The 21832-nt window shown below is 38.1% G+C and overlaps 2 protein-coding genes across 2 annotated transcripts; both read left to right on the forward strand.

Moving 5' to 3' along the window:
• Positions 1-83: 83 nt before the first annotated feature.
• Positions 84-9834, forward strand: dusp22b (dual specificity phosphatase 22b). Its single transcript, XM_016532831.1, has 7 exons — positions 84-252; positions 2007-2040; positions 2131-2213; positions 3316-3365; positions 7772-7846; positions 8376-8547; positions 9531-9834. The coding sequence occupies exons 1-7, from the start codon at positions 232-234 to the stop codon at positions 9654-9656; spliced, it is 561 nt and encodes a 186-aa protein (XP_016388317.1). The 5' UTR covers positions 84-231; the 3' UTR covers positions 9657-9834.
• Positions 9835-12114: 2280 nt separating this feature from the next.
• LOC107724044 (interferon regulatory factor 4-like) lies at positions 12115-21789 on the forward strand. Its single transcript, XM_016532820.1, has 8 exons — positions 12115-12489; positions 13382-13568; positions 15026-15117; positions 16064-16220; positions 17527-17628; positions 18533-18657; positions 20435-20539; positions 20735-21789. The coding sequence occupies exons 1-8, from the start codon at positions 12253-12255 to the stop codon at positions 20873-20875; spliced, it is 1146 nt and encodes a 381-aa protein (XP_016388306.1). The 5' UTR covers positions 12115-12252; the 3' UTR covers positions 20876-21789.
• The last annotated feature ends 43 nt before the right edge of the window (positions 21790-21832 follow it).

Raw genomic sequence — 21832 nt, forward strand, 5'->3', positions numbered from 1 at the left:
TGAAACCACTGCGAGTAATTCAATCAAACTTCAGTAGCATCACGAGACGAGTATATGAACAACAGTACTTGGTGTCGGTGATAGCGTGCACTGCGCCTTTAAGAGAGGCTCGTCAAGGAACTCGACACGACAACATAGTTCGATGTGAGCGCTAACAGCGATTAAACACTGTCGATACAAGCCTCGTTTCAAGCGGACTCCTGAAACACTAGCCACTGCGAACAGTGTGGCATGGGAAACGGAATAAATAAGGTAGATGGGCATGACTTCCCTCTTCTCCTTCCATAACTTTGAGAGGGAATGTAATCTTGATGTTGGAAGGGTGTTTATTAGTGATGCTGGTTAAGGAAAGCGTCACTGTTGCTCATATACTTATGTTATTGATTTCAACAATAACGAAACTTAAGCACGCCGGCTGGAACGATTCCTAAAATCATGTGTCTTTTTTTTGATTATGATAAACAGGATGAAAAAAACAATCCCATTCATTTACAGTGAAGGAGGGACCCGAGACATGTCTAAAGAACATCATAATAGTTCGACTAAGTTGATTTGGGCCAGAAAGCAACAACACCATAGCAACGCGCCAGCAACCACACAGCAGCATGAAAGCTTTAGCAACTGCATAGCAATATCCTAGCAACCACACAGCAATTCCTAACTACTAGAAAGCCTTAGCAACTGCATAGCAGTACCCTAGCAACCACACAGCAACGTGCTAACTACTAGAAAGCCTTAGCAATTGCATAGCAATACCCTAGCAACCACACAGCAACGCGCTAACTACTAGAAAGCCTTAGCAACTGCATAGCAATACCCTAGCAACCACACAGCAACACGCCAACTACTAGAAAGCCTTAACATCTGCATAGCAATATCCTAGCAACTACACACTTAGCAAATGCATAGCAATACCCTAGCAACCACACAGCAACGCGATAACTACTAGAAAGCCTTAGCAACTGCAAAATAATACCCTAGCAACCACATAGCAACGTGCTAATAATTGCTCACAGCAACATGACCACATAAAAACACCTTAGCAATGTATTTGAGTTTTTCTTCATCAGATCTGTAGAAATGTAGCATTGCATCAGTGTCTCAGCAATGGATGCTCTGCAGTGAATGGGTGCCGTCAGAATGAGAGTCCAAACGGCTGATAAAAACATCACAATAATCCACAAGTAATCCACAGCACTCCAGTCCATCAGTTAACATCTGGAGAAGACAAAAGCTGAAACACATCCATCAAGACGTTTTTAACTTTTAAACCATTGCTTCCGACTAAAATGCGAGTCCTTCCTCCTTGTCACAATGAGAACTTTCTGTATTTTGACACTGATTTTAGAAGAATAACTTTTTAATTCAAACATAATTCATGTCAAAGGGGGGTTGGAAAATGTAACAGAATAAAAGAAGAATCAATAAATTATGAATAATTTACCGCCATTGTGTGAATAATAAGTAATCATGTAATCCATAAAAAAGTAACCGTGATCTGATTAAAAGCATTACAAAATGCAATACACTCTAATCATGAGTGTTTATTTTTTGGAATCTGATAACGTAATCCAGATTACATGTAATCACTCACTACCCAGCGCTGCTAGAAAGCGATCTTCAAAAGTGGAAAAGGTAACACACAAAAATATCAAACCTGTTGGTTTGGCCAAGAATTTAAGTATATACATTTATAAGATTTATTTGACGACTTGCCCAAATAAAAATGTGACGGTGTGGCCAAACTTGACATTTATGAAAAATACCCCTATATAAAAACACAATTCAAGCCTTCATGATACAGCTGACTCTTGCCCCAGTGTTTTATTGTTCACTTGTTTAACAGCTTTACAAAAACATGATGTTACAGCAAACGATACAGTATCAGTTCTGAACTGATGTTTGAAACCAACACACAAAAACACATCGATTTTAGGAAAACTGAGTGATGTTAAGTTGTATTTTGGCTTGGTTGTGACTGAACAAACCTGCGTGTGTCGTTCCAGGTTCTGCCAGATCTGTACTTAGGTAACTTCAAAGGTAAGAATGGACAAGGCTAGAATCCACAACACCATTTTAATAAAGTGCATGGTTAGGAAAGATGATAAACGTGTGGATTTGTTCTTACAGATGCCAGAGACAGGGAGCAATTAGCCAGAAACAACATCACACACATCCTCTCCATCCATGACGCCGCTGCGCCTATTTTACAGGTAGTGCGACTCATTAGTTCATGTCTTTAAAGTACAGTGAGGTTTTGAGTTTTTTTTACTGTCTCTGGAACCAGTTTCTCAATACTTGGGTCACTTTTTTATTTTATTTTTTTTAAAATCTCCATGCAACTAAACTGTGCATCATTTTCCATTGCTTTGGCACAAAATGCACTCCGCTGCACATGTTTACATATTATTTTCAAAACTGTTAAACTTAACTTCAAAGCCTAACATAATACAAAACCGAGTAAGACAGCAATTTGCTACATTTCTACAGTAATACCATATTGACATATATTACAAATTTCATTTCATTTCAATTTCATTACCATTTATACAAAAGGTGAAACTTATGAATAATTTTGTACTTTAATGTAAACATGGAATTTTTTGCAATGCAGGCTTTTATGAAGCATGGTAAATAATGAAGTAAACTACTCACCCATTGTTTTGCAGGTTACACTTTCAACACCGTGACAGACACACAAACACTTTCTATTCAGTGAATTTGTTTTGCTGCATTAGGGTTTGGCTTCAGTTCTGTGTTGATGAATCAAGCAGCAGAAAAAGTCTTAATTATAATTTTAAGAGGATGTTAAAACCATAACCTCAATACATCCTACATCCTAAAACGTATGATTTAATTAAAAATAAAAGTCCAAACGCAGCGCTGTTTTGCATTTTACAGGCTCACCGTTTCAGAACAGTTCTCAGTCAATGAATACTGTGCTTTTATGTCAATAGATTATTGAATTATGACAGTGTTTACTTTATGGTGATTATATTTGAATATATTGTAGAAGGTGGTACTTGTACTTGTGCTGAATGCTTTGTGCTCTTGCATGGTGCTTTTCAGAGACCTGTGAAGACGTGAGAGTAAAACAATGAAATGCATTGCATTTATGCATGCATTATTTAGAGTTTATTATGAAATGAACGCTTAGCAGAAATAAAACATGGTGTGCATGTGCAACAAAGAGCTCTTGACATGACATGAAACAACAGGTTTACCCTCTATGTCTTACTTTATACTCTATCATTGTTTAGCATGTGATATTGAGGCGTATTAAAGCACATCTCTGTCTTTCCTCTGTTTCTTTAGGAGATGACTTATCTTTGTATCCCAGCCGCAGATTCGCCCACACAAAACCTGTGAGTAGGCATGCATTTCTGATGGGCTCGTTCACTAATAGCTATCCGATCTCTCTCGGCCGCCAGTGGGCAGCGCGAGTCACTGTAGCAACATGAAGATGTAAATGCTTTTTATAAACAAACGCTTTATAAGTTCTGCATTCACACATGCTCTTCCCTCTTGTCTTTTCCTCAGTCTTCACTAACACTAACGCTGTGATGTTAGTTTTTCATGCCATATCAAACTAGTTACACCCTTGAGCGTGCGTGCATTCGCGCACACACACACACACACACACACACACACACACTTCCTCTTGTGGCCCTCTTGGTGCAGGAAGGAAGTCGTGAGCTGGGTTCTGCAGTGATGCCTTGGTCTCACTACGCCTTTATTTTTATCCCCCATTTACCATCAGCCCTCTTGTCACCCTTATGAGCCTGCGAAACCCGGCCATGCGTAATGTGAAACTGACCCTCTTTAACCAAACTGGACCAGCCCAGCCCTTTCTCATCCTGGTCCTGTCAAAAGGATGGATGTTCTGGAGGAAATGCCGTCGTACCTGCCGTGGTGTTGTTGTCTCTTTGCATGCTTAAAAGAAACCACAGTCAGATTTCTGGATTTCTTGCCACTATCTGGACAGTTTCAAACCAAAAAAATCTGTATTTTTTTTCTTGCAAGGAGAATATGCAAATAGAAAGGTGAAAATGTTTTATTTCTTGGAACAATTTTAGTTTTTGTATGGATGTATTCTTAAACACACACACACACACACACACACACACACACACAAGCCATTAGGTTTTAGCAGGAAGATGTCAACCCAACATCGTCAGTGATTAGTAGCGCACATTATTTCCCCAGTTATGGAAAACATGTAAATATCAGGGGATTTTATCATTGTTATTTTAAGGCCTGTAAAAGTCCTAGAAATATCTATAGCGCATCTGCACTCTTAAAAATATAGGTACCAAAGGGGGTTTTCGCAGCGACGCCATCGAAGAACCATTCTGGGTTCTTCAAACAACCTTTCAGTTCTTAAAAGATCAATTTTTTCTTGAGGTCTTCTCAGGCCCTAAAATCTGTTATTCTTTTAAAAGTGAAGTGAAAAGAAGAAATTCTCTGCACGAACACACACCATAATGAAGCGAGTGGATTCCTGATGGATCTCATATCTGTAAGATGGATTTCTGTGTGCAAGGTTACAAACATTTGTTTCTTTTTTTACGTGCGTTTCTCAAAAATGAACTTAACACGAACGTGCAAGTATGCGCCGAAGTGCTGAAATGTCAATCATTCGTCACTCAGTGATGATCACTGTAACCTCATTACATCCTATATATGTTTCAAAAATACATTGTAAAAGTAATCCATATGAATCAAGCAACTTAATCCAAGCCTTCTGAAGAGACACAATCACCTCATATAATGAACCGATTTAATTTAGGCTTTAATTTACCTTTATAAACTTAAAAAAAGAGTCCACCAAACAAGAGACCAGAACCATTACAGTTCAGTTGCTCCGATCATTCAAAGGCCTTGAAATGATAGAAACTCATGTTTTTTATATGTACTGTAGTAATCATTTTTAAAGGGGTCATGAACTGAGAAACCAAAATTCCCTTGATCTTTTGACATATAAGAGGTCATTGTACTATAAAAACATCCTGTACATTTCAGAACTCAAAACTTTCTCTTTAGTCTAAAACGAGCTTATATTGAAGCCAATCTGCCAAAATGACAGCTTGTGGAATGTGCCACTTTATGACGTAATAGTGTGGCTTAACTCCGCCTCCACAGAAGATCAACGCCGGCTTCTACAGCGCTGCCTGTTTAGCCCCGCCCACCAGTTCTACATCACTGCCTGTTTAGCCCTGCCCACCGATTCTAAATCACTGCCTGTTTAGCCCCGCCCACCGATGCTACATCACTGCCCGTTTAGCTCCGCCCACAGATTCTACAGCACTGCCCGTTTAGCCCCGCCCAGCGATTCGCACATGTAGTGTAAATTACGAGAGAGGCAAACGCAGGTCTACGCAGAAACTAAATGATAAAGATTACTTATAAATTATGATGTTTTTGGTGTAAAACTTTTGAAAACATTATAAGTGGACCTCTGAGAACAGTACAAAATAATTTTTAAAAAGGCAGTTCATGACCCCTTTAATAACAAACTTGCCTAAGTTTAATTTTTGGGCTTTCACTTGTTAATAATTAGATTGAGTGTGATGAGGGTATAGAATTGCTATTTAATAATTGTATATTTAAGCCAGTGTTTTAATGCTGTTTCATACTGGCTCCGCTTGAAAACCTACTGAAATATTTTGAGCATTTCAATACACACTCGTTTGAGTTTCAGCATCAAGACTAAATAAAATTTTGTCAGGAATTGCGAAGGCAGTAAATACTGAAGTTGTAAAGGCTGTGTGTTGTAGAGCGGCTGGCTGCTGTGAGTAATCTGCATCTGGAAAACATCATGTACACAGGATGTCTCGTAATGCTCTGTTTACTGCTATGGTTACGACCTTCCCACCGCTGGAGGAACGGCACTGTCGGCGTCATAGTCTGAATGAAAACCTCTACGGAATCTAGATGAAACTTAAACTGTACTACAGTGGCCCCAAAATGTTTTTTTTTTTTTTTTGCACAATTAACAGGATATTTCACCCAAAAAGGAATATTCTGTCATCAATTTCTCATCCTCATGTCGTTCCAAACCTGTATGATGTTTTTTTTTCTCTTATGTGGAACACAAAAAGAGATATTTTTATTTTTATTTATTTATTTATTTTCACACAGCAGAAGTTGTTTTGGAACCCAGTGACATTCAAATAAAAAACAAACAAACAAACAGTTCAGAAACATTCTAAAAAATATATTTTGAGTGAACTATCCTTTTAAGCATCACTTAATGCCTGAATGTCAATGCATTAGATAACAAGATATTAAAACAAACCAGTGACATTCATACATTAACCCTTGTACAAAATCGAGTTGTTGGAAAAACTTGTTAAAGTAGGATTTTTAAAATTATTATTATTTCTCATTTAGGGTTATGAACAAGCCTGCAGAGTTTTGAAACTCTGAGGTGTTGTGGGATGTGTGTATGTGCATGCAAAATGTTTATTAAGATTATGATGTTCGCAAGTCAGTTTGACCTGCAATTTCATGGTTAACGGCAGCTGCACTGACTTTTTTTTTTGGGGGGGCGTACATTGTTAGCTTCTCAGCTACTCTCTGAGAGTATTAACATTTACATTTATGCATTTGGCAGATGCTTTAATGCGAAGAAATGTCCACTGTGCTGAAGGCATACATTTTTATCAAAATCAGAAAGACTTTATTGCCAGGTATGTTTACACATACGAGGAATTTGTTTAGGTGACAGAAGCTTCCACAGCACAAGCAGATTACAGTAAAAAGACACATATAGTAAAAATAGAATAAGTAAATAGGAAATAATAATATGCAACAAATATTTGAAAATATACAAAAATAGACAACATGGTATTTGTGTGTACAGGTATGATACGTACAAATGCAAGGAAATGCGAATAAGAAGCATGGTGTGTTAAATAAATAATTGTATAAATAGTGTTGTGTATTGAAGTCCATGATCATCTCCACTGTTTTGAGTGTGTTGAGCTCCAGGTTGATATAACTGCACCAGACAGCCAGCTCTTTAACCTCCTGTCTGTAAGCAGACTCGTCTCTGTTCTGGATGAGGCCGATGACTGTAGTGTCGTCTGCAAACTTCAGGAGCTTGACAGAGGGGTCAGTAGAGGTGCAATCGTTGGTGTAGAGGGAGAAGAGCAGTGGGGAGAGGACATATCCCTGGGGGGCGCCAGTGCTGATGGTGCAGGTGCTGGATTTGAATTGACCAATTCTCACTAGCTGTTGTCTATCTGGCAGAAAGCTGCTGATCCACTGACAGATGGAGCTAGGAACAGAGAGTTGGGTTAGTTTGGTCTGGAGGAGTGTTGGGATGATGGTGTTGAAAGCCGAAATGAAGTCCACAAACAGGATCCTCACATAAGCCCCTGATTTGTCTAGATGTTGCAGGATAAAGTGCAGTCCCATGTTGACTGCATCATCCACAGACCTGTTTGCTCGGTAAGCAAACTGCAGGGGGTCCAGTAAGGGTCCAGTGATGTCCTTTAGATAAGTCTTTGAAACGACTTCATGAACACAGACGTTAAAGCCACAGGTCTGTAGTCATTAAGTCCTGTGATTTTGGGTTTCTTTGGAATGGAGATGATGGTGGAGCATTGAAGCAGGAAGGGACTTCGCACAGCTCCAGTGATCTGTTGAAGATCTGTGTGTAGATGGAGGCCAGCTGATCAGCACAGATTTCATTGCAGCATCCTTCACATTGATTCTCTCTACAGAATTGCATGAAGTTGACAATCTGTTTCTTTCCCCTCCGCAGCATTCAGCATTTTAAGAAGAGCATTAAATTCATGCACGAGTCCCGACTGAAAGGCGAGGGCTGTCTGGTTCACTGGTAAGTGAAGGGTTTGCACTGTACGTCCTCCAGCTATTGAATCAACACTGTAAATGATCCAATGTTAGGTATGCATATGATTGCATGCATGAATATATACGAGTCTACCTTAAGAGGAAGCAAAATGTGCACTCAACCCAGATACCAGCCCTAATCGAGCCCAGTGTGACCATGTGAACAGCTGATAACTAGGTGTCAAGGGGGGGTGGGCTATTTTTGAACTTCCCAAAACAACAGTAAACACGAGCCTCTGTTTGATGTGAGACTATAACACTGCTGCGGGCAACGCGGTTCATTCTCAAAAACATAATGAAGTCTGTAGTATTTCTCTGAAATCTTATGTTCTTGCGACTTCGAGTTGCACGACTAAGTTGCATGCATAGGGTTAGGAGCTCGTTTTTGATCACTGACCTACAGTATGAACAATCATAAGCAATCGCCTGTAATTATTCTAAAGGCAACCGGCCTGTTATGTTAAAATCACGTTAGTAAATTTGCTGAATGTGACATTTGATCTGATGTTCTCCAGTCTGGCTGGCGTGTCGCGTAGCGTGACGCTGGTGGTGGCGTATGTCATGACCGTCACGACTCTGGGATGGCAGGAGGCTCTGGCTGCGGTGAAGGTGGCGAGACCTTGTGCTTCACCCAACATGGGCTTCCAGAACCAGCTGCAGGAGTTTGAGAGCAGCCAGCTACAGCAGGTGATTCCTCCACCGTTTATGACTAAATTATTGTGGCTGTATCTTCACAAACCTGCCAACCAAATCAGCTGACCTGAAATTATGACAATGGGCCTTCTGATTAACCCTGTGAAGGCTGGTATATCAAATAATAGTCATTTTATAAAATGGAACACTTTAGACAATATATATATATATATTTTTTTTAATCTAAATTTGCATCAGGCTTTTCTGGCTTATATAGTCTCATATAGTTATTCAGAGACTCAAACTGAGCAAACATATGAATTTGCTGCAGATGCTGATATTTCTTCTATGATGAGATTCTGCTGCTTGTACTGTAAATCAGTGAGATCTTTCTAACAGTACAGCAGATACTAGCATAAAATTCTATAAATATCAGTGGTCGCTCTATATCTCCAGTAACATGTCTCAGTAAGATGAGATTGAAATGCTCCAAACATATAATGCAGTGATTGAGAGCTGAAGAAATAAAGGCTCCTCAGAAGATGTGAGATGTTCTGGAGGCTTGTGAAGATCATTCCTCCGCTGAGGAACAGTGAAAGTAAAGCTTCTGGAAACAAACGCTCCTCAAAAGATCCTGAGGATCAGATTTGAGACTCTAAAACATGATTGATGGAGAATCAAGTGAAGCTGAGCTGCTTCAGTCCAGTAAGTGTTCATCTGGAGATATTACTGCAGTTATTCTGACCTTTACTTGATCAAAACCAGTCAAGATTTGACACGAGAAGCTCCAGCTGAAGCAGTTACACTAAAAGAGCTTTGACTGGATAAACACTTTAAACTCTCAATCAGAGACAGAATGCATGCAGTAGATTGAGTCTGAAACAGTTTTTATTAACAAGTTAATCATGTTGATAAATTAGAGGCCTTAAAAATGTGTGTATCAAATATGAGACAGTAGGCTTTATAGGGTTAATATGTTTGTGTAAATGCGTGATCCAGATTCATGCATTCATTCGTAATTGTGGATTTGTGTTCAGTTCAGAGAGTGGCTGAAGGAGGAGTATAAGGAAAACCCCTTTAATGATGAGGAGGACGTTCATAACCTGCTGGCGCAGATTCCCAGCTCCTCCGCGCCGGAGGACGAGGACTTTGAGTTCAACTGAGAGATCGCACAGACCATTCCTGACGTCTGGGATGAGTGTTTGATATGGCACAGCACTGTTTATTAACTTATGCACACTTTTTGTAAATAAGACATATTCAAGGTTTTACTGTTGTTTACTACTGATGCGATGTTAAAGGGAAATTTGCATTTTGTTGTTCAGTCTTTACAGTTATATTATAAAAATTGATTTATACTACTATGGTCTCTGACTTTCTGCTTTTATATTTGAGATAAAATGATTATTGCACCCTATTCCGCCCCCTTTCCAGCGCTTTTGCTCCTCCATAAAAGCCCAATTTCACGTGCAAATCCGTAAAATCATGTTAACGTGACGTGCTTGATTTATTCATGTTTTAAAAGCGTGAAAGAGGACTTGCGCTGTTCCTCAGGAGGATTTCTGTGCATGTGCTCAGAGACGGAACAGAAAACGGACAATAAAGTCATCTTTTAGCTTAAGGTGAGCCTAAACGCACAAATACATGCAAAAATGTGTCAAAATGCGGCGCTTGGTGATTATTCACATAAACCCTCATCGGTTATGTAATATATGAACATAAACAGTTGAGAATGAAAATACGTATAGCAGTAAATTGGATCCGTGCAGCTCTTAAACTGACAGCAGCCTAATATTCCTGCTGCCGACTGTGTGCTTAACATTAAATCAAACAACAAAAGAGAAAAAGGACTTTTGTAGCTTTAATAAGAAACAAAATAAGTTTAATTCTTACAGTGACGACTATGCTGTTTTATTTTACATTCAATTATTAATTATTTCTGTTTGTTCCATTTGTATTTTTTTTCTATTGTATTTGTCCTTTGCTTTTTTTTTCAGACTGCTTAATTATTTACAATAATTTTTTAGGCCTTTTTTAAAAAAATTTTTTTTTACTAATATTAGTTCCCTTTCATGGGAACTTCGAACTGCGTCCTCTAGGGGTCGCTATGGGGAACGCCTCGTCGTGACCCGTGTCTGAAGCATACATAGAAAAACACCAACTCGTTGGCCGGCGACAGCCATGACGTCACTACCGGTGCGATTCTATGTATGCTTCAGACACGGGTCACGACGAGGCGTTCCCCATAGCGACCCCTAGAGGACGCAGTGTCTCCTTCCCTACTCAGGGAACCATGGTTACATAAGTAACCTGAGACGTTACCCTAGTATTTGTATTGAGAATTGTGAAATTTCTCTGAATTCTCTAAATCTGAAATCTCTAAATGTCTCTAAAATGTAGATGTCATAGCAATCTTATTTACAGAAAAAAAAACCAAAAAAACCAAAAACAAATATATATATATATATATATATATATGCATATACTGACCAGCCCTATTTCATAGTACGCAAAAAAAAAATAAAAAAAAAATTATTAGTTAATAGTCAATGGCTACCAGCAACTGTTTGGTTACCAACATTCTTCAAAATATGTTCTTTTGTGTTCAACAGCAGAAAGAAACACATACAGGTTTAGAACAACCTAAGGATGAGTAAATAATGACAGAAATTTCATTTTTGGTTGAAATATCCCTTTAGCACTTGCTGGATCAGCCGAGGACCTGTTTTAATGTCAAAGTAACATAAAGAAAGAATGGAAATGTTTAGTTTGAAAAATAAGATAATATGGTAATTCCACTGTTATTTCTCGGTCGGACAGCAGGGGGCAGCAGATTCAACACTGTTGAACTCGAAACAGATTGGTAACAGATTTGAAGTTACTTGATATCAAATACTTGACGAGTTCATGTTTAAGCAATTTGCTGATATTATTCTGGGGGATAAACGGACCCCGAGAAGCTCTGTGAAGTTTCAAAACACGTAAGACACAATGACTTTGACACTGGCCCCTTCTGATGGGAATAAGCGAGTGGCCCCCGTGCGGTTCTGCGCTCGGCGGCTGTGAATGTCCTCAAAGCAAACAAACCTACATCAACAAACATCAAACACCAGGATCACTGTGATGACGAGCGCCGGGAGATTTTCTGGCATATTTTATCGACAGATATTTGTTCCACCGTGTGTGTGTTTGTGCGTCTCGCAGGGATTTCCCGTATGCTGATTTTATTCTTGCGGTTCTGTCGCGTTTCTCTGAAGTCTTCAGCTCTTTTTAATGGTGCTGGAGAAAGACGCTTCCACGTAACGCTCCACCCATCTCTCCACCTAACGCGCTTTTCATTATTTAAGAATAGAAGCACCGTCCTCTGACATGACTTGAGAAGTGTCGGCTTTGAAAGAGAAGTCAACTTGTCTGCATTCACAAAGGTAAGACTTGAGAGCCTTGATCTGGTGTGACATTCAACTGAGCTGAATATGACTTGATTTAAACAAACTAATTATTATAAGCATGCAGCTTAATTATTAGAAAAAGCTTATGTTTCATGCATGATAAGCTACGGATGCCCTACTATCTATATTTTGTTCCTTTTACAAAATGCGGCTGTTAATAAACTACATTTAAATTGCATGTAAAGCTTCAGTCTTTGAACGCATACTTTTCATGCAACATTTTCTGTCGTTTGAGAGCACGTTATAAATGTGTGTGTTATTGCGGAATATGCATGCATGAACTCATCTGAATCGCTCTTCTGCTCACTGCATGTGCACCTGCTCTCGCATGCCTCCCTCCCTCACAGACATGAACTTAGATGGGGACAGCAGCATGCCAGTCAGTTGTGGGAATGGCAAACTTAGACAGTGGCTCATCGATCAGATTGACAGCGGGGAGTATTCCGGCTTGGTTTGGGAAAATGACGAAAAAACCATTTTCAGGATTCCCTGGAAGCACGCGGGGAAACAGGACTACAACCGCGACGAGGACGCGGCGCTCTTCAAGGTGATTGAGGATGAAGCTTGGACCTCTGATGACTTTTTCAATGATGGAGTGTCTTTAGACGTGTATTGTGGCCCCAGAAAGCATTAGGACTCGTAAAAATGTCGTGTTATAAAACTAAGTGCCTTTATTTAAATAAACTAAGCACGCTTTTGAAGCTAGACGTTTGACGAAACTGATCAAACAATAGATCTAGTGTTGAAAATGAAGACAGAAGTGGTTGCAAAATATGAGTGGATAATGCCATAGTTATTATACTGAGCCACACTTGTGGTTCCTCTGTCAGACACCTGTGTGAACTTGACTTCATCCACTTAAAGTCGCCGAAATGCCAACTGATTCAGAGTAAAATGAGAACGAAGCGCAGTTTGTTCCGAGAAAAATTAGTTTGCAGCCACGTGGTTTGATATTTTGTTTTCTGATGCGATGACATTCACGCACCTCTTAAGTTTCCAAATACGTTTTGGGGCAACTGTATGAATGCATATGAATTATTATTCAAGTTAATACATTAAGGCACATTTTTCATATAGGCTACTGTAATCATATACTGTAGGATAAATTATTAAGAGTAATTTCATATCAGAGAAAATGCATTAGTGTTGTGCTGAGCTGAAAAAGACCATTGCATGTTAATAGATTGGTAACAAAAGCAATGATAGTTCACATTGAACAGTATTTTATTAATTACATAATAGCACACTTATTAACAATAATCATATTATTATTATCATTATTAATAAGAATCATAGTGCGCATCCATTTTGACATCCTTTAATGCATTAGTATACAGTATGCCTGTATTCTGAGCTCCTACCTGTTGAGAGCCAGTTCTTCTGCTTCCTCTCTCACTCTTCATCTCTTCTCATCTTCACGCTGGTGTTGTGGTTTGTAGGCTTGGGCCCTGTTTAAAGGCAAGCACAGAGAAGGCTTGGACAAACCAGACCCTCCAACATGGAAGACGAGGCTCCGCTGTGCCCTGAACAAGAGCAATGACTTTGATGAGCTGGTGGAGAGAAGCCAGCTGGACATCTCGGATCCTTACAAGGTCTACAGGATAATACCAGAAGCAGCCAAGAGAGGTAATGTCCATTTTTGGATAGCGTAGCAATGAATAGCAACGAGCGAAATGCATTTAAATATATTAAAACATGCATAAGGTCTTTTGGAGCTGTGCATTGGTTAACTTCTAATCCACAAATATACATTTGTTAGGAAGTCACGCCTTGAAAGGGTGCGGTTTTTGCTCTAGGTTTGATGCATTGCATCATTCCAGCTCTTACTGAAAAGTAAGCGCACAAAAGAGCTGTAAACAGAGCTAATTTGCTACACAGAGGTGGAGGCATGCTATGCATTCACATTAAATATTGCTACTTGCCCTCAGTATGTGTAGCAGGAAGCTAAGAGGAAGCCACTACATGTGCTAAAATCCCTCAAGCTTTTTATAGAGAGCTCCGGTTACCAAGTGCACAGCAGTAAAGCGACACAAATCACCCATCAGACCTTGCATAAGACGAGCTTGTGCTTCGAGATGCTGGGCCAAGGCCATGAAGACCTCTGGTGTGACCCTAAAGCGTTCACGACTTTCAGTAATTTCATAAAAATGACATGAATAGTAGTTTCACACCTTAATATAGTTGCTATTATTTGTGCTTGTGAACTACCTGTGAAGTGGAGGCAAGAACTGAGCTGTAAGCGAACGAATGAGTGCATTTTTTGTAGCCAGTGTCTTTTAGTTTCGAGGATAAAGTAGATGTAGACACTAAAATGTACAGAAAACTGACCAAAAATATTGATCGCTCACCTTGGACTGACTTTTGACCAAAATCAAATGCTCTCAAGAATGGAAATGTCCTCCCACCTGCCTCTGATAGCTAATAGCTAATCGTGACTGTGGTGTAAACTATTTTGTCGGCTATTTGTAAAAATGACGAACTGTTCGATATGTCCAGCCTCAGCTTCTTTTAACAAAATAAATACATCAGCAAAGGAAGGAAAAGTGCACTCGTCAAGTCATGGGCTCTTTTAACACTCTCATCATGGCAGTTCGTAACTATTTGACGTCTTGGTGAATGGGCGGTGAATTCGTACGATCTCATTCGTATGTTTTCATGCGATCTGCTGAGGGTCAGATTAGGGCTGGACCTTCATGCTTAATGTTTTTCTACAAATAGTATGTTTCCATACAAATCAAATCGTACAAATTCATATAAAATCGCCAACTCTTAGAATAGTTGCGTTTTCTCGTGAGATCAGGTTTGCTCTTTAGCAGCTTTAAGTCTTAAACTTAAACTTAAAATACAATTATCAATTATTGGCTACAATTATCATTAACCAAATGCTCAAATAGTGTGGATATGTATTTATTTATTTAAATTTTTTTGCATGCTTTGCAGCCAGAGATTCATAAATATTATTGTGCAGTTATATATGTACAGTGGGTACGGAAAGTATTCAGACCCCCTTAAATTTTTCACTCTTTGTTATATTGCAGCCATTTGCTAAAATGTATGAATATATTTTTGTTTTTGTATTTTAGGCTCTAAGTCCAGCAGTATGGATGACAGCGTGGCTCACGTGGCTCCTATTAGTTATCCTATGCATTCCCCATATCCTCCTCTACAGCCTCAGGTGAGATGTGTTCCCTTTGCGGTGTCACATTATTATTATTTTTTTTACAAAATATTAATTTCCATGGGAGACGTCCAATTAGCACTGCATTTATATCTAGTACTTTTACATTTACTGCTTGTTCCTAGCAGATGCTTTCAATGTGAAACAGTGTTATTGTAGTATCAAGATACTTTTATAGTTGTTATTAATATTTTTAATTAGTTTTTATTTTTATATTTTCTGTTATCATTTTTATTTTGGTTAAAGTTTTTGTAATGTTGCGTGTTTTTGTTGTTTTATTAGGTTTTTATATGCCAATATAGTTATTTTTGTTTTGTTTTTACTATATAAATACTATTTTAAAGTTAAACAAGTTATATATTTAGTGCATCAAATTGTATATATATATATATATGTATATGTATACACACAATATATATAGCAGTTCTATTTTAGTTTTTTTTAAATTATCTATGATTAATTTTTGTTTTTATATTTTTTGTTTTTGTAATTTTTTAAAATTTAGTTAAAGTTTTAGTAATTGTTTTGTATTCATTTTTATTACGTTTTAGTTATAGTTATTTAAGTGCATCAAGTAAAACAAAACGAAAATTAGTAACTTTGCCTTGGCAACCAGGTGAGATAAAATTGCATTTTATTTTAATGAAAGTTTTTCAAATATAAATGTAATTTTAGTTCTAGTTTCAGTTAACTTTACTAAAGGTGTGCAATCAGCCTGGCTGAAAAGATCAGCTAGTGCAGGCTGGTTTATTACTGATCTGGTGAACCAGCACAGCCATATGAAACCTGACTGGTGAAGCAGGTTAACCGAGTGAATCTTGTTGGTTATGCTAGTTAGGAACTCTAATGTGCGCTCCAGCCTACTGGAGCTGGAGCTGTTCTTCTTCTCTGGAAGGTCAGTGATAAAGTCCAGTCTCAGAACCCGTCTGTTGTCTCTGTGCAGATGCCGGGATACATGCTGCCTCAGGAGAGACGAGACTGGAGGGAATACAGCGGCGATCAGCCTCATCCTCAGGCTCCTCACGCAGAGTTACCGTATGGCCAGTGTCCGTATCCACCCACGCGCTCCTTACCCTGGCACCCATCGGCCTGTGACAACGGTACCTGCTTCCAGCGTCTCCAATAATGCACAGTGCCCCGTTCTGAGAGCACAGCATTCGATTCATGCCATTCTCTCACATTTGGCAAACAACTACGTATCTTAAGCAGTGCTGGGGAAAGTTACTTTTAAAAGTAATGCATTACAATATTCGTCTGTTGTCTCTGTGCAGATGCCGGGATACATGCTGCCTCAGGAGAGACGAGACTGGAGGGAATACAGCGGCGATCAGCCTCATCCTCAGGCTCCTCACGCGGAGTTACCGTATGGCCAGTGTCCGTATCCACCCACGCGCTCCTTACCCTGGCACCCATCGGCCTGTGACAACGGTACCTGCTTCCAGCGTCTCCAATAATGCACAGTGCCCCGTTCTGAGAGCACAGCATTCGATTCATGCCATTCTCTCACATTTGGCAAACAACTACGTATCTTAAGCAGTGCTGGGGAAAGTTACTTTTAAAAGTAATGCATTACAATATTACCTAACTCCATAAAAAAGTAACTAATTGCGTTACTTTTTACGGAATGTTACTTTTGCGTTACTTTTTGTCACCTGGGCTGGGCTTGCTTGTTTGTTTTTAATAACAAAAACCCAAAGGTTATATTTTTGGCAACTGTAAAGACCCTTTCACACCGAAAGTGAAATGAATGAGCCTCAGGCTGAAGGATGAGTCTCTGTCTCTGCACTCACTCCCGATTTCTCTCAACACGGGACAGGAGGGCTGTCAGTCAATAAATGGGAGAATAAAGTAACTTAAAACGATTACAGGCCATATTTAAAGGTTGTGTACCATATTTAGCGTATTATTTTCAGAGAAGCTAGAGCTATTCTTGGCCATAGATGCTCTCACTTGATTGAGAAGAGCGTTTATCAAAGGCGAGCAACATTAGCCGACTTTAAACAGAAAGAGGAAATCCTTCATTTCTGTATTAATGCTTGTGTATTAATGGCACTTCTCACTCTGTAAAAGAGCAAACTCAAGGGGTACCAATGAATATGCGTCACAGAACATACAGTACTTTGTTCTGCTGACATCTAGTCGCTTTATTAACTTTTGCTAAATATAAGTAAAAACGAAATGGCAAAAGTTTTCTATCTGGGTTTCTGGGTTAGACCTGGGTCTGGATTTAGTCCTGAAGTGGTCTGCCGGTCCAGTCGTGGTCTGGGTCTGGTCTCGATTCTGACTCTTGCAATGATAGAAGTGGAAAGACAATTATTTTATTTTACTATAGGCTTCTTTGTCACGTTGCATTTTTAATTTTGAGGGTAGTAAAATAATCCATTTTAATGCATCTACACTTTCCAGGGTATCAGATATCTGGCTCCTTCTACACATATTCACCGACAGAAACCCATCCAGTGGCAATGGACCCCGGTATAAGATCGGCCGAAGCCATGGCTGTTTCAGGTACATGAACACGACTCACGCACACGGCTGCCACAGTTATATTAGCATCATTGAGATACTATTATAATTTTTATTCATATTTTTAGATTTCCCATTTTTATGTTCATTTGAGTTCGTTTTAGTCATTTTCTTGTCTGTTTTTGTCTAATTTATTTTTAAATGAGTCTATTTTGTTTATATTAATTTTCCATTTTAGTTTTTACATTTCTATTTCCGATTTAGTTATCACATTAAGATAAACTAAATGAAAATGAGAAATGTTGCATTGGCGGCTAGATTGAGATTTTTTTCAAGTAACATTTATTTCATATGAAGTAAGTTTTTATGGTTTTAGTTTTAGTTAACTGTAATAACCCTGACGGTTGCTATAAACCTTGGCATGTAACATGTGCACCACGGACATGAATGAAGTAACTATTGTGAAGTGTTGAGTGTAATGCATTACAAAGTATTTAATTACTGTCATTTAATTACATTTCTCTCGAAAAAGTAAAGTAAGGGATTACTTCTAATTTGTCCTGTAACTGAATTAGTTCTGATGTAATTGCATTAAATACTGTACAGACTATAGAACGATTCTATATAAAACAGTGGATTGAACATCAACATTTCATATCTGATGTTAAAATGAATGATTTTAATGCAACCCTCTCCCTTTAAATACTTTGATCAGTTGAATAATAAATCTTGCAATTTTTTATTGTTTATTTAATAGCATGAAACGAGCCGTTTCATGTCTATCCTTGTATTATTCAACTGTAATTAGTAATAAGTAATACAACACTTTTTAGAGAGAGTAATGAGAACAGTAATCTAATTACACTGCTGAAGAAGTAATATATGTGACATCAAGTAAAAAAAAAATGATATTCTGAAATGCTGTTTTCTGTTCTCTGGCGCACAGACTGCCGCCTGCACGTCTCTCTGTACTATCGCGAGTCTCTGGTGAAGGAGGTGACCACCAGCAGCCCTGAAGGCTGTCGAATCTCCTCCTCTTCGTCTCCAGGATCCCCCTCGTCCCCTATTTCAGTCCAAGAAAATACATTAATATATGTCACATTTGAAGAAAAACTTTATTTGTTGTCTATAACGCATATAAAACATTTTAATAAAATTCAGCAGTTTACAAAAAAAAGCAACAACACAATATATATATATATATATATATATAACATTTTAACAAAATCATTATTAACCTAGATTTGATATAGGCTAATTCCATCCACATTTGCATTAATTTTGAAATACATTTTGGTATATAAATGTTAAAACTACATATATCTTAAATTTCAGAAATATATTTAATTGAGCTTCACATGTATATTTTGTCCTATGGGTTAGATTAACCTCGTGTGATTGTTTGCGTTGGAGATGATTGAGATGCTTCCACAGATCTAGACTTATTTATGAAATGAATTTCAGTGTGAATCCTTCATGAAACCGTCGGGATTCATGCACGAGTCACGTTTATCTTTGTAAATAGTTCATAAAACTATTCTTATCTAAGCTGACACATTCAGTTGAATAGAATTCAGCTAATATGTGAATGATTCACAGTCTCTTTGATTTGATTCACTCGATGAATGAACTTTATCAGCTGTAGACACACTATAGAAGTGTTTTGTATTCAGCTCTTTTGTGGAATGAGGGAAAGGCCTGTCCTTTCACCTGCGAGCACATGAAAGCTTCTTCATTAAGCTGTGTGTGTGGTTTCTACGTGTCACAGCTCTGTCTCTAATGTCTCACGTTGTGGGATTTTCCAGCGAGCTCCTGACCCTCTGATCACACACACGAACACACTCTCCATCCGTCTGCACCTGCTAAAGTTCATTTGCATTTCAGCTGTCTGCTAGTCATCAGTTTATGAGGGGTCTTGTGCTCACATTATTGCTCATCGGGAGTTTTTTTTGTCTTTGATGGGAAGAGTAATGACAGTAAAGATTGGGGTTTGACATTAAAGCCCATCAGAGATTTTAAACACTTTTGTACCACTTTATCTTTAGAATTATGAATCAAATAAAAATCTGCCAGTACTATTATAGAAATAACATCAAACACAAATGCAAATCTCATTCTCAGAATAATTATGATCTGTTGTTTAAATGAAATTATTTAATTAATGCAAAAGCATTTATACATTATGATTGCCTTTTATACTAAATACAAACATTTATTGCCATAGTAAAAATATGATGAGAACCATTGATAAATAATTACAAAAAGTAAATGCATTGAGAACTTGCATTGCAATTTTGAGGGAAAAATGTGCTTATTTGGCATGAAAAACAAAAAGTGATGCAAAATGATCCTAAAAGTCTTAATTTTCTTATATTTCTTATATTACTTATATTTCTCTATTGTAGTTTGAATTATTATGATCTATTATTTAAATGAAATTATTTAAGTGCATTGTATTTAATGCAAAAGCATTCATGCATCATGATTGTTGTAGGTGTACTGCCTACTGAATTCATACCAAGTACAAACATTTATTGTCATAGTAAAAATATAATGAGAACCATTGATAAATAATTACAAAAAGTAAATGCATTGAGAATTTGCATTGAATTTGCATTTATTGAGGAACAAAATGTGCTTATTTGGCATGAAAAACAAAAAGTGATGCAAAATGATCCTAAAAGGATTAATTTTCTTCATGCAAAATATTTTTTCTTGTTTTGATCAGTTTACTTTGGGGTAAACATTTTTGTTGTTGTTGTCAGTTTCATACCCTATAATAAAATGCAACTTTATTATCACTTGTTATTTATTATTATGCATTGTTTATCTCGCTGTAGAATTGCAGGGCTTCGTTCACCACGGCCGTCCCATGCCGCGCTCTCAGGTGGTGCTGTGTTTCGGAGACGAGTTTCCGGACCCTCAACGGCAGAGCAAAATGATCACAGCTCAGGTAAAATCAGCCTCTCCACGGTTTGACACATCATTTATATCATTATAACGTTAATGCACTAGCATGAACTCAGCATTTCTATATTCAGATATGCATCACATATAGTGGGCTGTTCAGTGCAGTAATCCATTACGACAAGTTCACCAGCAGGGAAATGTGAGTGGTGTGTCTCAACGTGTTTGTCTGCTTTCGCAGGTGGAGCCCATGTTTGCCCGACAGCTCCTGTATTTTGCAGGCCAGACCAATGGGCACTACCTGCGCGGATATGAGCTTCAGAGTCCAGGTGCTTTACCTGTAGAAGAGTATCAGAGAAGCATCCAGCACTTGCAGGAGTAACAGTCTTCACATGAAACCAGCTGCGATACTGCAAAGCCCAGCCGCTCGTACAGACAGAGGAGACTAATGAAAGCCAATGGAGGTTCATTGACATCGTAATGAAGACTTGAAATCGTATAGCGATTGCCTGACCAAGTGCACACTTTCACATCCCAAAAGCTACAAACATCCAGCTCTTCGGACACCGTACAGTATTGGATGCTGTCATTTTTTAATGAAATTCTTCAAAGTTTCAGGTGAATTATGTCTCATTAAGTTCAAAAGTCTGAGAACACATGGAAAAAAATGTGTTTATGTTTTATTTTTTTGTTTATGTCAGCTTCTTTGCTGCTGTCATGAAAGCAAAACACATGCTAAAACATTGTCAGATTGAGTTCATTTCAATTCAGCGTTTCACTCAAATCCTGCTGATAATATAATTTGTAGTGACAAAGGTTGTGTTAAATTAGAAAAGAATGCAAATTATAAGTTTCATATGGACATTTCAGAAAGAAGCCAACCAAAAATAAAACTATTTTTCTCATAACATTTAGTAATTGTTTGATAGTGGGTCAAATATTTTTGATAAGTTGATGTATAGTTGCATAGATTTTCTTTTACCGGTCTGTACTGCTTCTGCTTTTCTAACACAATTCTCTATTTTTCTCATTGTTTTTAACTCGGCACCGTGTAAGTATTTATAATGCATGCATGTAGGTTTCTATATGCACAGCAGAATGTACTGTATAGCTGTATAGATATCTTGAATGTAATCAAAGTAATTATTTCTCTGAATGGCATCTGACAAGAAGTTATATAATGCTAAATACTAAGAAAGAGTTTGTGGTTGTGTGTGTGTGTGATTGTTATCTGCCTACAAGTAAAGATGTAAGTCACAAATATAATCATGACAAAATCTGCTTCTCCCCTATTTGTGTGTGAGGTAACTGCCCACAAAACTGTGATGATGTCAGATTT

Source organism: Sinocyclocheilus rhinocerous, unplaced genomic scaffold, assembly GCF_001515625.1.
Source record: "Sinocyclocheilus rhinocerous isolate Xijiao unplaced genomic scaffold, SAMN03320098_v1.1 scaffold3382, whole genome shotgun sequence".
Lineage (NCBI taxonomy): Eukaryota > Metazoa > Chordata > Actinopteri > Cypriniformes > Cyprinidae > Sinocyclocheilus > Sinocyclocheilus rhinocerous.

Bases quoted from the DNA above. Each gene is read 5' to 3' on its own strand.
- dusp22b (XM_016532831.1), top strand. From the start codon at position 232: ATGGGAAACGGAATAAATAAG. The intron at 3,366-7,771 runs GTGAGTAGGCAT...TCCCCTCCGCAG, and splicing joins GATTCGCCCACACAAAACCT to CATTCAGCATTTTAAGAAGA. The intron at 7,847-8,375 runs GTAAGTGAAGGG...GATGTTCTCCAG, and splicing joins GAGGGCTGTCTGGTTCACTG to TCTGGCTGGCGTGTCGCGTA.
- LOC107724044 (XM_016532820.1), top strand. From the start codon at position 12,253: ATGTGCACCTGCTCTCGCATGCCTCCCTCCCTCACAGACATGAACTTA. The intron at 13,569-15,025 runs GTAATGTCCATT...TTTGTATTTTAG, and splicing joins ACCAGAAGCAGCCAAGAGAG to GCTCTAAGTCCAGCAGTATG. The intron at 20,540-20,734 runs GTAAAATCAGCC...CTGCTTTCGCAG, and splicing joins GCAAAATGATCACAGCTCAG to GTGGAGCCCATGTTTGCCCG.